Source organism: Anarrhichthys ocellatus, unplaced genomic scaffold (genome assembly GCF_004355925.1).
Source record: "Anarrhichthys ocellatus isolate YVR2014 unplaced genomic scaffold, GSC_Weel_1.0 scaffold109, whole genome shotgun sequence".
Lineage (NCBI taxonomy): Eukaryota > Metazoa > Chordata > Actinopteri > Perciformes > Anarhichadidae > Anarrhichthys > Anarrhichthys ocellatus.
This window is the reverse complement of record NW_022280139.1, coordinates 907,546-924,607: the sequence shown is the minus strand read 5'-3', so window position 1 is coordinate 924,607 and position 17,062 is coordinate 907,546. Positions and strand designations below refer to the sequence as shown.

At 43.0% G+C, this 17,062-nt stretch overlaps 1 protein-coding gene across 5 annotated transcripts in view; it reads right to left on the bottom strand.

The window, feature by feature from the left end:
- Positions 1 to 232: 232 nt before the first annotated feature.
- LOC116399334 (misshapen-like kinase 1) overlaps positions 233 to 17,062 on the bottom strand; it is a 42,394-nt gene continuing 25,564 nt past the window's right edge. For all 5 annotated transcript variants that reach the window (XM_031876421.1, XM_031876424.1, XM_031876423.1 and 2 more), the window contains 13 exons: positions 16,132 to 16,220; positions 15,744 to 15,838; positions 15,027 to 15,111; positions 14,726 to 14,896; positions 14,280 to 14,382; positions 13,926 to 14,081; positions 13,576 to 13,719; positions 13,317 to 13,451; positions 13,041 to 13,141; positions 11,656 to 11,805; positions 5,941 to 6,100; positions 5,609 to 5,748; positions 233 to 5,495 (listed from right to left, as the gene is read on the bottom strand). In XM_031876421.1, the coding sequence (XP_031732281.1) occupies positions 5,412 to 5,495; positions 5,609 to 5,748; positions 5,941 to 6,100; positions 11,656 to 11,805; positions 13,041 to 13,141; positions 13,317 to 13,451; positions 13,576 to 13,719; positions 13,926 to 14,081; positions 14,280 to 14,382; positions 14,726 to 14,896; positions 15,027 to 15,111; positions 15,744 to 15,838; positions 16,132 to 16,220 (1,613 nt within the window). In that variant the 3' untranslated portion in view covers positions 233 to 5,411. The remainder of the gene's footprint in view (positions 5,496 to 5,608; positions 5,749 to 5,940; positions 6,101 to 11,655; positions 11,806 to 13,040; positions 13,142 to 13,316; positions 13,452 to 13,575; positions 13,720 to 13,925; positions 14,082 to 14,279; positions 14,383 to 14,725; positions 14,897 to 15,026; positions 15,112 to 15,743; positions 15,839 to 16,131; positions 16,221 to 17,062) is intronic.

The following is a 17,062-nucleotide window of genomic DNA, read 5'->3' as shown; positions in this document are numbered from 1 at the left end:
GAAAAAGTACAGCGTGTCATTGTTAGGAAATCTAAACAACACCAACAAGGTCAATCCTTTGTCACAATGACAAAGGATTCAAGTTTTCAGCAGACCACGGTGTTTCAGAAGGTGACTGGATTCAAGGCTTCCGTATTCTGAAATAAAGATGTGGGAAAGAATAAACAACAGCACACCGCTTATCATATTTATTGTCTCTCATCTCAAAGCAGGAGGGGTACAGTACACGATGCATCAAACATAGGTCCAGTGCACAGAATAAAAACTAAGTATGCAAGAAATGACATGGTCAAGGGGAGTACAAACTCTTAAATATATATTCATCTATACAATATTTGGTGTCTTTAGAATTTACAACTTATAAGAACAGAACTGTCCTGTGTGTCGAATGGCTTGAAAACTCCATATTGCAGAGCTGAGTAACTTTATCAAGCTCATCCACAATAAACTGACAGTAGTTATGAACTGTTGGCTGAATCTATAAACGTTTGGCAAATATCACTCAACACTCCCTCACATCCTTACCTCCTTCGCCTCATCATAACCATCATGTACAAATCCTTGCTGCACATGTGCAGTTCGGCGCCCTCTGGTGAAGAGCGGGCCCATCTGTTAGCAGATTAAATGAATTGCTTCGCCTTCTCCCCCCCCACCGTTTTCTTTCGATGAGCAAAGAACTAATCAATAAAAAATATTCAAAGCAACCTCCATGTTCTTTCTGTGAACCGACACTTGACTCCAGCCACCGACTACCTCCTCTAACTCTGGCCTTCCTTCCCCTACAGACTGAATTTACTGCTTACTGAACACCTGTTCCCATCTCATCACACCCTCCCACATAAACACACACACTTTCTTCAGAACTGCAAAGCTCATCCAGACTTTATTTCCTACACAGGTTGAAAACAATAACGGCAGCAGCACAGAACGATCTCTCGAAAGCAGAAATAAGGCTTTCTTTCTCTAATTAATAAGCAAATTGACGCACCCTGGTTCCCTTTAGAATACTCAGGTATTTTGTCTCTTTAGCCGTACCTGGTCTGGTATGACCAGAGGCTAATGGTGGCTAATGTTAGCAAGCTTGAGATAGCTATTTCACTGACTTTACTGTATGTGTCTTTTTTAATTTGTGCTATGATTATGCCGTTTGTTTTGTAGTCACAGTTCAGCCAAAGTTACATAGTCGTGCTTTAACACATCATTGCAGTCGTTGTGCCTCAAATCCAAGCTGCGTTGTGTTAGCGTTTTATCTGCATCGCTCTTCATCCCACCAATCAGGAAAAAACAGTATTTAAGTATGTAATTGATGGAATATAGGTGGGTAATGGTATGTTTCACATGAAAGAAATGACTGTTTAACAGGGTTGGTGGTGGATGGAGAGACAATGGACAGCCACAGAGAGTGTGACACATGAGGACAAACAGCTGTAGAATGGTGGAAGATGTTAGCGAGAGCAAGAGAAGATGCAGAGGGAATGAAAGAGACGTGTTGACAAGAAGAGATGTGAGTCACTGCGGGTCTGAAACAGAATCTATCATTGTCTTAACCGGGTGGAAGGTGTAGGCGGAGGCGCGCTGATCTCTCTGTCTCGTTAGTGCATCGATGGGACAGAACTGACTTCCATGTTGTTTCTTACAGCAGGATGAAGAACGAAGCAGAGGAAACATGAATGGACAGCCGGCACATTTAGAGTACGGGCTTTAAAGTGAAACAATGCAGAGAACATCGACTTACCAATCAAACAATGTAACCTTTGTTCTCAGCTTAAACTCCACAGTATAAGGGCAGCAACCTGTTTTTCTAAATTCATATATCACACATTACAAGACTGAATTCATAAATTTGCCAAATTACACCTCATCTGATGGTAGCTATATAACTGCATAACCATTGGTGCTCAAACATTTACATTGCTGCTTTAGAAAGCAGGGAGATGGAATCTGACTGTGACGACATTCGCACACATTCGGACTTTGTGATGAAAAAGTGAAATCAAAAGGCTGATTAAAATGAAAGGACTAATTTGTGCTAACATGTACTGTTGACCACCAGACATCTGTGAGAGAGCGTGCTGGATAGTGGAGTGCAGCACATACAGGCTAGCTACTGTAGATGGTTACTGTACATTCTCTGTGTAAATGTAAGCTGGAGCTGAACACAAGGTGGAACCACTGTGGTAGTTTAGTCTCCGGTCCTGTCTGGACTGTCATGGCCAGGGTCTTGGGTCAGGAACCTGGCCAAACCTGTCTGTGCTGAGCTGACCCCGAGCTAGCACAGTGTCTGATGTCATTCACAAGATATCTGAACGCATTTATGTGAGGACTTTAAAATAACAATTCCAACACTTGTGTCTTAAGTGACGTTATTTTAATCACATTTAACTGCAGTTGCTATCAGCTGCGCATGGGGATAAACTCCCTTCCAGCGTCACAAAAATACGTTTGAAATCAATGTTTTTGGAAAAATATCTTTTGACATGTCTTGAATTACGGTGTTTGAAATACAGTTGTGTCACATTTTACACACAGATAAGCAACTGCATATAAAGAGAGAAAGTATTTTGTAGCTGCTAGCCAAACCTCTCTCCTATCTTAGCCATGTTAGCTAGCATGTAAGCTAATGTTTAGCCACTGTTAGCGATCAACTTTAGGTGTGCTAGCCTGCTAACATTAGCTTGCCCTCCTGTATTTCCATGCACTGTAGCCATGCTAATGGTCTATCCGCTCTGGTTTCTCACTTTCCCACCATTAAACTAACACTGTGTGAAATTTGGTAACAACTTAGCAATGAGACAGCCATCGCCAGAAAGTTCATTTTCCAGTTTAGAATATGCTCACAGAACCAGCTGCAATATTTCTATCAAGTCCGTAGAAAAAAACTCAAAGTATCACTGAATATAAAACATTTGGCGCAAACATTCAAGAGTAAATATGAGATATGAGGATAATGTGACATAAAACATAACGAAGATGAACAAAATCTGATGGATGAAAGAGTATAATGAAAACGGATCGGAAATGGACAAGTTGCAAATTCACATTTGAAGGTAAAACCTATTATTTCTTCACTGCAGCCCTCTCTAATGCATACATGTAAGATATTAAATATATGAACACCAGCAACATTAAATTGCATATATTTTTGTTGTGATGTAGCGAGACCCATCGTTGTGTCTGATGTGTTGGTCTAGTTGGCATCTTTTGTACAGTGTATAATAATATATACATTGAACTTTCAAAACCAGTCAGTTGTGATTAGTTACACGGTTGGATTCAAGGGAGCCAATACATCAAAGCCTTTATCTTTGGTTCTCTTGCTTTGACGCTCTTTGTGTAACAGAAACAAACTGTACAACGGCCCAGATCATTGCATCTCATCACATCTACAATAAACTACAAAGTGTGGGAGTCCCATGATGGGTAGTGTGAGAAATACTGATCCAAAGCATTTATATCTTCAATACTGACTACACAATGGCATGAAATGTTTCCACTTTAACACCAAAAAATAAACAAAAAATAAGTCATTTCAAAGAAGGGTATGTTACAGAGAACATGTACAATGTGGCCAGTGTGCAAAGAGCCAGACAGAAATTCATATGATACATGACCTGATCCCCGTCAACAGCTCATGTTCATGTTCACAACCACTTTTGTTCTTTTCATAGGTCGTAAAAACAACACGTTAGGACCTCTGTTCTGGGATGGATGGAGTTTCACATTCATAAGCCTGATCATAATTCTGTACACATACATATCAAATATTTAGAAAACAGTGCATCTTACAAGAATATAGACATCCAAAGCTGTACAAAATAGATGCAGAGAATAATTCTAAGCCTGTTAGGGTGGAGCTGAGTTATATCTCTACTTATGATGGAATGACACAAAATAAAATGACATGGTCCAGATGTGTGGAGGAGAGAATTATCAAACTGTTTTAAAATTATGTTGCAAAAACACCTACTCAAATCATTTTAATGCAAAGTGTGCAATGCAGCAAGTATCCCAAGATATCATTTAGGCTCAACTGCCAACTGACTTCAGGCTCGACACGGAGAAAAATGGACTTCCAGGTGATAACAAGGGATGACATCATGAACAGCCTAAAGTTATTGAACGCTGTCTAAACGACAGTGATTCAATTCTTCATGACATTTTGCCTTATTATAAGGCTCACGTGGATGGTATAGTGACAGTTAAACATAACCTCAGTCAAGAAAAAAGGGAACTCTCCTCTCAATAATATAACATTTGATAGTGCATATAATAACACTGTCTAATAATAGGATATGGAAATCAACAGAATAGGGATTCAGTACAGTAACTGACTAATGTGTTTGGGTCCTTGGTGTCTGCTTGTAGCAGTGAAGGAGAGAACACTACTGAAGGCCTTCATGACTAACACTGCTGAGGTATTGCAGACACAGGTGGTTCATGGATATGGAAATTGATCAAAGAATCATTAGGAGAGAAATGGCAAGCAGTTATGACGATACGTGGAATGAATTGGACTAGTTGTCCTACTTGGTCCACATTTAGGTCCCGGCCCAGATGATGTCCATGGAGTGAATGAAGGACTTCACTCTATTTGAACACAGTTTGCTTACATGAAGACAAACCAGACATACAGCTGGACAGCTCTGGTCTGTACTGGGAGAACAAGACTTCATCAGATGATTCAGTCGATCCAGTAACACACCACAGCCAGGCCTTGTTAAAGCTAATATGAGTGAAGAACTGACATAAATAGCTGAGCGACTGATTTCCTTTAGAGAAAAGAACAAAATAGGGTTAACTGAAGTGGGAGAGATGTGAGCTGAATGTGGAACAAACTGAACTGTGGACTTCAGTGCTCACAGATGAGAGTAGGAGGGACGAGATCTTGAGTCCAGATGTTCACTGGTGTTCATTAGAAGTTGCCACGCAATCAACTCAATCAGTTTTTGCTTCCAGGTCGATCTGGATGAAACGGGACACGGTGGGAGTCTTTACTTCTGTCACGCTGGTGCTGGTGCTGGTTCTGCATCCTGAATCCTGCTGGGAAAGACTCCAGGGGTAACTATGGAGATCAGGCATGAGAACATTCCTCTGTGTGCTCTTCACATTACGGATGGCGACACTGCTAGTTGTACCTATTAGCACTTGCGTGGATGGCTGAGGCGGCGGTGAACTTCAGGGTCCAGGTTTTGGTGTCGCTGCAGTATTCAAGGGTAAAGAGATGGATTCAAGCTGGAGTTGTGATCAACTCATCTGTGCATCCAGGAATATTTCGGTGATCTTTGGTTGGGGTCCAGTATCCACGGAGATGAGCATCAGATGGTGCAAATATGAAAAAGGCATCGCCAGGAAAACCCCAGAATGATGAAGCCAGACACCACCGGTTGATCCCAGAGTAACAGGTCCAGTCGTTACCAATTGAACAGTGAGTTCTGTCCCAGAGTCATGAAGTAAATCTGACTGCTGCCTCCTGCTTGCACGGAGGCAAAGAAGACCTGCAACCGGAGAGAGACGCAGGTTTAGGAATTATGCTACGCGTTTTTTATTAATACAGCTGTGCATTTAAGCAGATATTTAAAGGCAAATCTTAAAAGACTTGAACTCCTACCTTGTCATTCCTTTCACACAGAAACTTGAGTTTCTGGGCCTTTTTGTGCATGAAAACTCCCTCCAGGTTCCCTGTGTTGGCCGACCTCAGCTCTATGGCCTTTTCTCCCCAACCCATCACCTGGTTAGACTGAAGGTAGGCTGGAGACACACACACACACACACACACACACACACGCACACACACACACACACACAGAATCACTACCATCGTATTTTTAGCCCACCGTGTCCCAAATCCGTCATCACAGAATCTGGTTCAGGGTAGGTTCGCAGTGCTCGGGTGAGCTGCTGATCTAGAATCAGTAAGTCACAACGATGAGTGACACTTACCGACCGACGCAGGCATCTCCCCCCACTGCAGCACCGTGTCCTTGGTGATGCGGCCGTAGGTGTCGATGTAGACGCCCTCATCCTCATAGCAAACCAGCACCTCTGTTCCAGCGCTGTTTGGCAGAATGATGATGGCGTGGGGGCGAATGGAACCCTGGATCTACAAAACAAACGCACACAATCAGCACTACTTTAACCCCCCCCCCCCCCCCCAAAAAAAAAAAGGTAATAAAGAAATGAATCAAATGAGTGCAAACCCAAACAGTTAAGTGTGTTTCAATGTTTGGACACTTCTTCGTACATAAAGCATCTCTCTACTATTCATAATACACTAACTTGCATGCAGCAGCATTCTGCCAACTGTCTTCGAGTTGTCATCACAAGTCAATTTTGTTACTCAGATGTTATCTGACAAGCAGAAGCAAAGAGGGTTCAATTCTTAGGTCATAATCATAACAGCCTTTTAAAGCTAAGAAACAATAATACAGAAAATAATCAAAATAACAGCAAGTGTAGAGATACTATCAGGAATATCAGAAAAACCCTTGTTACTAATGACACTGGTGGCTGTTCAGTGAATTGCAGCATCCTGTTGTTCACACTCGCACTCCATCGGCCCAAACAGTGACGCGGTGTTACATTAAAGTAAAACATCATATTTTTGGCAAATTGGTTCATCAGCTAACATTATGAAGCAGCCAACTCAAGATCCATGCTGCATAGCTAAGTTACAGCTAGCTGGCTAACCTTAGGTAAGATTTAGCTAGTTAGTTGACCCTGCCTTCCATTGCTCTTGGCTAGTAGAAGTTATATACTTGAAGTCAACACCATTAGTCATAAAACATAAATTTGTTTAATGTAATATGTTAGCTGCTGAAGTGATATGGCAAGCTAGCCATTGACAAACACATCCACTTAGCAAGCTAAGGTTAGCCAGCTAGCTGTAACTTAGCTGTACACACACACACACACACACACACACACTATAGCGGAGCTGAAGAGCCACAAGACACTCTTAACATCTGTCGGAGAACGTCTTAGTTTTTAAGTAACGATATAATCCGTTCACACATTGGCAATATAAAGCGATTCATACATTTACATTTTTCATAACTTTAAGTAAAGAAATACAGAAAGGTTCAGAGAGGGACAGATTGGACTTTCCTGAAATGCAATGACGTACACTTTTCTGAGTAGAAAGAAAGAGAGTGATATGTGGTTCTTCTGAACAAAGATGAGATTTCATAAGAACTAAAATGAAGTTTCTCACTGAAGTCCAAAGGTCACTTCTATATGAATCTCAATGACATCCTGCAGGAGGTGACGAAAACTCTCCTACTGCTAGTTTATTATTAGGAAATACAGTATAATAGTTCAACAAGTCTTTTGCATTAAAGCATTGCAGCACTCATCTGAGATTTCATTCAGCAACCACTATCAAACATGTCTCTAACCAGCTCACAAACATGTCTCTAACCAGCTCACAAACATGTCTCCAACCAGCTCACAAACATGTCTCCAACCAGCTCACAAACATGTCTCCAACCAGCTCACAAACATGTCTCTAACCAGCTCACAAACATGTCTCCAACCAGCTCACAAACATGTCTCCAACCAGCTCACAAACACGTCTCTAACCAGCTCACAAACACGTCTCTAACCAGCTCACAAACACGTCTCTAACCAGTTCACTAACATGTCTCTAACCAGTTCACTAACATGTCTCTAACCAGCTCACAAACATGTCTCTAACCAGTTCACTAACATGTCTCTAACCAGCTCACAAACATGTCTCTAACCAGTTCACTAACATGTCTCTAACCAGTTCACTAACATGTCTCTAACCAGCTCACAAACATGTCTCTAACCAGTTCACAAACACGTCTCTAACCAGTTCACAAACACGTCTCTAACCAGTTCACTAACATGTCTCTAACCAGCTCACAAACATGTCTCTAACCAGTTCACTAACATGTCTCTAACCAGTTCACAAACACGTCTCTAACCAGTTCACTAACATGTCTCTAACCAGTTCACAAACATGTCTCTAACCAGTTCACAAACATGTCTATAACCAGTTCACAAGCATGTCTCTAACCAGTTCACAAACATGTCTCTAACCAGCTCACAAACATGTCTCTAACCAGTTCACTAACATGTCTATAACCAGGTCACAAACATGTCTCTAACCAGCTCACAAACATGTCTCTAACCAGTTCACTAACATGTCTATAACCAGCTCACAAACATGTCTCTAACCAGTTCACTAACATGTCTATAACCAGTTCACAAACATGTCTCCAACCAGTTCACAAACATGTCTCCAACCAGTTCACAAACATGTCTCAGGTCCTCCAGTAAACAGAATGAAGTCGGGCAGTGTTTGGTTATGTTCCATAAAGTGGATGAATAGGGTTGAAGTGAGCGTGTTTCATACTGTACCAGAGTGTGAGCCATCACAATCCTGAGCATCAGAACAGGCATCCACAGAGGCAGCGCGATCTTAATCCTTTGCCTTGGAACCAGCATTGTTGCATAGCTCGCAGGCGACCGTGGAAGATGTGTGTGTGTGTGTGTGTTTCTTCAAGTGAGCGGGTGTTGCATTTTGTTTTTGAGTAGGTGAATTGCTTTTAGCAGCGATTACGAAGTAGAAATCAGAGTTGTGAGTGAATACTGTTGATGTAGTAGGTGTGCATGTGTGTGTGGAAAGATGTGCGCATAAGAAGAGAAAGTGTGTGTGTGTGTGTGTGTCTCAGAGTACGGATTTAAAGCTACGAAGAAGGTGTGAAGTGTCCTCAAGAGTGCTCGCATAAAGTGAACTATGAGGATGTCTGGGTGCAAGTGGGTGGGTTTAAAAGCACTCGGAGTGTGTGTGTGTGTGTGTGTGTGTGTGTGTGTGTGTGTGTGTGTGTAAGAAAGAGAGTTGAAAGCTTGGATGTATATGTAAGAGAGAAATGGAAAAAGGGAGGATGAAGAGCTGAAATGATATTGCAAACAGCAGCAGTATCAGGCACCGGTGTAGAAGGGGGCGGTGTGCACACTGGCTTAATATACCAGAGAAGAGGTGAGAGGGAAAAACAAAAAAGAAACAGGTCAGGACACACTCAGTTAATGATGGCGAGATTAGGAGGACAGGAGGGATGTATTTTTGTCTTTTCATATGTAAGTCTCTCTCTCCCTCACCATGCTCCAACTCCCTGTGCGAATAGAAAGTAGCACACGTTAAGAGTGTCTGGGGCAATGTGTGTGTGTGTGTGGATGAGCAAGAGAAAGGTGTTGAGAACATGAATGAGAGACAGAGAAGGCAATAAAACCCTTCCACAGCACAAACATGTTGGAGAGGCAAGGAACACATGTAGAAGAAATCTCCTTCATCCAAGTTAATAGTAAGGAGTATTTTGAAGAATGTGGATGTAATTCCCCCCAAAAAACTCCATCACTTTCAGTCCAGTCAGTCACACAAAGTCATCAGGTTGACCTCTGTGTCTTGAACTATGGCTAAGATCCAAAATGGGAAAATTGCTTCATTGCCACATTTTCATAAAATGAAAGTTGAGTAAAATAACCCATTAAACCATAGAAACCAGAGGAACCCTGCTCCCTGCTGCAGCCGCCCACTCAACACCATGTGTATGCACAGCACCATGTGGTACAGCTCCTTACTGTTCATACTGTAGGAGAAAACAGGCTCAAGAAAAGGGTTTCAAAATGTCAGTTTAAATACTTCTAGTTCTTTAGAAAAAAACATATTTAATCAGATGTGTCAGAATGTGACTCACCAGAGGCTACAGCTACATTTACTTGCCCACAAACAGATGAAGAAAGACCTGCTCCATCTCCAATTGTACAGGCAGTGGGCGATTTGTTCAGATTTAAAGACACAGATTAATTTTGCACAAACTTCTTTTTGGAGGTGGAGATGGATTCACAGACTCCCATAAGTCATTGTAACTCAAGGAAGTTTAAATCTAAGAGAAACATTTCACACATATTACCAACAGGAAATGCTTGCCATGTTTAGCCACAAAGTGTTCACAAACTTGCTTATTATTTGTGAGTAATGGAGAGACTAGAAAAGGAGAAGACGTATTGAAGAGAGGACAGCGAGAGAGAGAGAGAGAGAGAGAGAGAGAGAGAGAGAGAGAGAGAGAGAGAGAGAAGATCAAAATGAGGAGAAAAACGAGCACTGGCCGACAGAGTGGGAGGAAAAGGAAAAGAGGAGGAGACTGAACAAGAGAAGTGTTTGACAGCTATAGGATGAGTGGGAGGAGGAGAGAGGAGAGAGGGAAACAGGAGAGCAATGACTGACATCTAGAGACTGCGAGTGGGAGGAAGAGTGGGAGGAAGAGTGCATCCTGGGAGACTGAGTGGAGTGAGGTGATACGGTTGAATAGAGAGATCCCGGCCGATGATGGAAAGACAAAGTAACAGTGAGGTATAATAGAGAGAATACCATCTATATCATGGACAACCTCAGAGGTCTCCATACACTATGATCTATAAATATCTAATGTCACAGTATCCACTAGTTATTGTCTATGTCGGCTTTCTACGGAGGCCCAGAGAGGCAGGTGAGAAAAAAGAAAATCCCGTGATCCATTTAATTATGTTATTATGGTGTTTAAGATTAAAAAACTGAAACGTTTTGCCAAGATAATCTTTATTTATTCCTTATTTTTGTGTAATGAGCGCGGGGCTCGAGGAAAGTTCGACAGCTTGTCTCATCATCCCAACCAATCGTTTTTAATGCACGGGCGTATCGTGGCTCAAGCCTGATTGGCCGCAACAGGGTTCTCCGTGTGACAAGATGTAACATTTGTATACTCCGACACAACCTGCCACAAGAGAAATACACTTTCTCCAGCAGCTGAATATCTATGAGAGGCGACTGACGCTCGTAAAGATGAGGAGGTTCTCTCAATCTCTTTTCGTCTGTGTGTGTGTGTGTGTAAGCGTGCATACGGGTGAGAGAATAATACAGATGGCCTACAGTGAGCCGGCCTGTATGTTGTGGAGACACAACCACTGTTACCAACGTCACTGTGATCTGCGACGTAAGGAGTACGCTGCAGGGATGACGTATTTTAGAATAATACTGGTTCCCTTAAATAAAAGCCAATGGGAGTCTTCCGATTATGGAATATTGCAGTAAAAAGAGATCTGCTGCAATGATACACGTTTTGTTCAGCAAGATAATCTCCACGAATGAACAGCACTTCTTAGATTTATAAAGCGAGAGTGCAGTCGTCTCTAACAAACGTGAGAAAGAATATACACAGCGAGGCTGTAAAGGCAGACCAGTCTGCTTGATGACGTGTAGATTCATTTAGCCACTTGTTAGCAACCGCCTTCTTAAGAAGCGTCAAAGCTTCAAAATGTTTTTATATTGCAGAACACAACCTTAAAATCTGTTACGCTTGTGTTAACCTCAGACCTTATTTCAGGCATCTAATGGAAAACCCATTCACACAACCCATCGACTTCAAGACAAGGTCACATGTAATCATTGAAGAATGTGAGGACTCTCTCCTGCACTATGGTGGAACCCCATGCCCTCTTTGAACCCCAAAAATGGTTTTCACGACACCCCTAGTAGACTTCAATTGTACGTTTCTCTGTTTGAGAGTGAAACATAAAGTCACATAAAAAGCTTTTATACATACAAATAACCCTGAACACGTGTTCTTCAGACAGACATATTGAGCAGCCTCTCACATGTGTGGGCAGGTAGAGGTCGTACGGCGTTCCAGAGTCCACATCGATGGCGTGGAAACCAGACAAGGAGCCGTAGATGACCTTTAACCTCTGACCTTCCTCCACCGTCAGGTCAACAGACAGTGGTTTCTGATGCAGGGACCTGAAGGACTGGGGTAGACATGTACACGTACACACACACACACACACACACACACACCAAAACAAGTTAGTAAGGGTGGTCTGAGCACTTTGAGTAAACATTCCAATCATAACCTTTGATTCTGAAAATAAAGTGTAAGACCAGTAATCTAACTGGAACTGCTGCATTAATATGTAATCAACAAGTGACTTTAACAATTTGAAGAGCAGTTGCATCACATCCTAGGACAGTGGAGCTATTACTTCCACTAGGTGGTGTATTCTGGGCCTCTTCTGAGGGGAGAGGGTTAAACTACGGGGAAGAACAAACCAGCTCAGGCCACCAAGGATAAACAGAAATGGGACACAGCTCTGCTGAGAATGTGTGTGTGTGTGTGTGTGTGTGTGTGTGTGTGCCTCTCACAGCCAGGATGTGTCAGGTCTGTGTATGTGCATGTGTCTGGCTGTGGTAGTGACCCTATTACATGTTTTTATCAATGTTTTGTCCTAGATGTGCAAAGATGTGGCAAGGACAGAAAAGACAATGGAGGAGAGTATTGCTAACTTGTTGGTGGTGGTTTAACCCTTTAATGAGGACACTAGCTGAGCAGGTTGGGGTTCGCATGTAACTCCATATGCTCGATTAGGATCTGTCCTCGAGGGACTGAATTCCATGTCAATTCATCTAGTATTTCAGATATTTCACTGGTGACCAAAGTGTTGGACAGGACAGACCAACAGGTCCACATCTCCATCCCTTATAAGCCCTGCAGCTAATGTGACTAAAAGATCAAAGATGTGAAACTCACACCGTGGTATTCACAGTATACGTTGTCTTTCCTCTATTCTGTCACACTGGCTACATTTACATGCACAAGATATTCAGCTTTCTGTCCATATTCTGAAAAAGACAATAATCCTACGAAGCTGTTTACATGGCTGATGAAAATGAATAAGTGTTTCTCCTTCCGACCAGACATGTGGGCTTTTCTTTAGAGCGTGCATCTCTGCAAACAGAGACGCATATTCTGAATGCACTCTATACATGCTCCTCAAACCTGAATTTAATCAGCATATCCCACATGTCTTCATCGGAAAAATGCTATATTCTGAATAAGGCCGAATTCTGAACATCTGCATAAAAACATGCCATTTACATGACGCATATCAAATATGCAGAATATTGTCATATTTCGAGGCAATAGTGGAACATTAGCGTGCATGTTAATACGTAGTAAGTGACATTTGATTTAAACGTTACCGACCTTGAAAGCCATGAACTTGTGGTAGGGTTTGGGGGCCCAGGCGTACACCTCCACAGCATTCTTCAACGCTATCACCAGGAACTTTATCTTGTCATAGCGCACTGAAGAAACCAGATGGAAGAAGAAGAAGTCGTTACCTAATCACTCTCACTCTGTACGTGTGGCTCTCATAGACGCCTAATAAAACAATACATGTGGTTCATGTATTTTCTAGGTTGCAGCTTGGAAAAAAATCAAACTGTACCATTCAGTGTGCCCTTGGCAGTGTGTACTTACCCACTTTGTAGTGTACACAGCCCTCCAGGTCACCTACCGAGGTCCAGCCCTGTCTCTTCTCCACCTCTGGGTCGTTGTGGAGGATTTTATTCCTTAACCAGGACAGGTAGTACAGACGGAGCTTGTTCTTTTTACCTGCAGACACAGAGGGAGAGATAAGTGCTTCTACAGCTACAGCTTTCATATAAAGGGCAGTATATGACCGCTGAGTACTGCGTGCATGCATTCATTGTGTGTCAGCATTTTGAAGTACGAGTACCTGATATAGTGATCAGTACGTTGAGTCCTTCCAGCACGTCCATCTGCTGAAACCTGCGTCTGCTGATGAGGGAGTAGACTTTACCCTGACCGCTTCGATCCAGCAGCCACAGGCCGTTCTCTGTCCCCACCAGCAGATTCACACCTGCAGGACACAGCGGACACCGAGCTTAAAGTCCACAGCCAACCTGCAGTGTATGCATCCAACTACTGTAATGAATATATGGTATCAGGTAAAGGACTTTGTCCAGAAAACAATAAATTTTGTTTGCTTGGAAGAATAAATGAAAAGACACACAGTGAACAACACGACATGCCTTCCAAAAAAACAAGCAAAATAAAACTACAAACCCCACAGTCCAGCACAGAGAACCTCGGTGTTGAACTTCTTCTTGTACTTGCGGATCTCTGGAGTGTCGCTCTGCGGTCGGATATTGGTTGGGTTCACGTTCACCACAGAGCCCTTCCTGTGGTTTTCCCTCTTGATTTGCTCACCTTTACTGCCCACTGTGTGCAGACAAAACCACAACGTCAACAATGCACAGTGTAACTCACGTGACTCTCTCATGTAAACTACTTTATATTAAAAAAAAAAAGGAAGAATTCATTGTATACAAGAGTGCCTTTATTTCCTCACAGATGAATATGTTCCTTGTGTGAGTGTGTGTAAACTGTGTGCGTGTGTGTGTGTGTAAATGTACTTGCCAGGGCTCTGGGGTGGCGATGACATGGGGATCAGTCTTGGATCGATGAACGACAGGAAGGACGAAGAGGAGGAGGTGTTTTTACCGGTAGGACTGCTGACGGCCTGATGATGTGCATCAAGAAAGAAAGAAAAACTCTTTATTCCACAACTTTTTATTGTTTGGTTTTGGCTCCATACCCAATATCACAAAATCATTTTCACAGCTTAATAGCAACATCACCATGAACTCTTTATCTTTATTTTACTCCACTCTCTAAACATTACAAGTCCCTCTGGGTTCTGAAAGTGGTACGTGTGTACCTAAACTGTGCCACCACCTCCCTCTGCTGGACTAATGTAACTAAAGCAACGAGTCACATATTCCTCGAGTGAAGCACCTGAGGACAATGCTTTTTATACAGCCTGCTATTATCAAAATAATATGTCATGGTAATATCACACTCACATGCAGCTCCTGGTGTGTGGGGGATCGAGGGGCTGTGGGCAACTGCGAGTAGCTGAGCTCGTGTGTTCGCTGCTGCTGGCCCAGTGCATTGTGGGTAGGACTGTTGGAGGAAGACGTTTTCTGCAGGAGGTCCGGTAGCAGGTAGGTGTCCTCTGAACCTTTCCGAGAGATCTGTAGGACACCGTTAGGGACAGAGTATGAAGAGAGGGGGGTCTGTTGTCCTCTCCCTCTAACAGTATGGATGTTGCACCCTCTAGCCGCGAGTAACGTGTGTGTGTGTGTGTGTGTGTGCGCAGGGCACCTGGTTGAGATTGTGGTGAGGTTGCAGCACGATGCCATCGGGTATTCCTCTGAAGTATCTCCCCTTTCCATTGGACAAGCCAGACCTTGAAACGTACGGACAGGCGGAGATTATAGACCAGAGCCTGACTGCAGGTACTGCATTAATTACTTCAAGATCGATGGCAACGGAAACCAGGCTGATCAACTTCCTGGGATCATAACTGTAATCTTATATTATAAGCAGACATGATTCCACAGTAAAAACACAATCAGCTGTAATGGGAAATGTGAAATGTAAACACATGACAGATTTAGCTTGATTTTCAAGGTTAAGATGGTCCAATAAATCCTGGATTAAGAGAGGGAACTTTAAGGTTGCATTTGAACGTGGGCAAAGCTTCTCTAGCTTGTGTTTTGGGTGTAGCTTAGCATCGGTAGCCCTGGTTCTCAGTGGATGCGGCAGAATTCTCAGTAAGCATAGCGCCCTTTTACTCAAATTCTATCACTGATTTATCATATTGGTTTCACAATTGGTACAAAGCATCTTGCAACAGGCCTTGTTTCAAAACTGTGAAACTAAGAATGACGCAATTCATTGTCACAACCGTTAGTCCCTGCCAATGTGGTTTTCAGTTTTGTTGGATGAATAGGAAAGAGGGTGAAAAGCATGGTGTATTTAAAATCAGGAACATTTTGAACAATGTCTTAAGCACAATGCCACTGACGAAGATCTCACCTGTTGCTCTCTTCGTCGTCACTGCTGCCGAGCTCGTCGCTGGATGAAGAGTATTCTGTGGCCTTGTGAAGCCGACCCAGAGCCGACCGTACGCCCTGCGTGATGGAGGAGAGGAGTGAGGTCAGGCGAGTCAGAAACTAAAAAAAATAGACTTCTGTTTCATGTAGTACGGATGAAGAGAATGACACTAAAGTACTTAGGAGAGGAACTTAATCTGAGGTCGTTTCATGTTTAACGTAAAAGGGGAATTATGTGTGTTTTGTGACGAAACCAATATCAACTTAGCTCAGCTGATTTTCTGATTGTGTTACTGTCTACATGTAGTGTGGGGCAGAACAGCTCAGTTTGGTCGTAGCCGTGAACATTTTCAGGAAAATGAATGATTTACTTGTGTATGTCCACTGGTCGCGTTGTCTTGCGTCCTGCGGTGCTGCTGTCGACAGTGCTGCAGAAGAGGACTCTCTAGCTTGAAGTAGCCTACGACACACATTAGTTACATCACATTAGCAGCAGCTCAGCAGGGTGGTGTTACACAAACCACTGAACCCCTACAAGACTAACATTAGTGGTGAGAGGTTTAATTACCACGGAGAAATGAGGCCATTGTCAGCCCTCTGCATGGAACCACTACACAGGATGACTGTGTATCATGGGGCTGAGAAGGAAGTGTGCATTGGCTTTATAGAGCTTTTTCAGCATCCAGTCAAGTTGTCAACACTAGCACCACCAGTACTACTCGTGATAGATGGATGCTACTGGCTGTTTTCATGGTAATAAACAAAGGTATCATAATCAATCTGTATTGAGATACATCATTGCTACAAATACCCTTTACACAACAGTAGGGTTCAAAGAGGAAAGCAGCTGTTTTCAGTCACATCAGGAGCAGATAAAAAGCTCTTTACTGGATGAGTCTCTAGGAGAATCTGTGATCTGCGGCTCCGAAAACAAAGAAAGGCCGAGGCCCGCAGCCAAACTGAGTGGGAGGCATCAAAAGCTGTTTCCTCCCAACTCCACACAGAGGGGGAACTCAAAACCACTACCTCTTACAGCCACAACAACAGCATCCTAGCTGCCATGCACAGAGAGCACAGAGATGATGTGTTTCTCTCTAGACATAGGTAGAAAGCTTTGAACTCACAGCTCTGTGTTGTGTGCTCTCGTTGCTTTACAGTACTGTCTGTGGTGGGCTTGGTGTGGCTGCCTGTCTGTGAGGACCGTGTTTTGTGTGTGAACCGGCTTGGCATGTGTGTGTCTGGGCTGCGTGGGAGTACACACACACACACACACACACACACACACACACACACACACACACA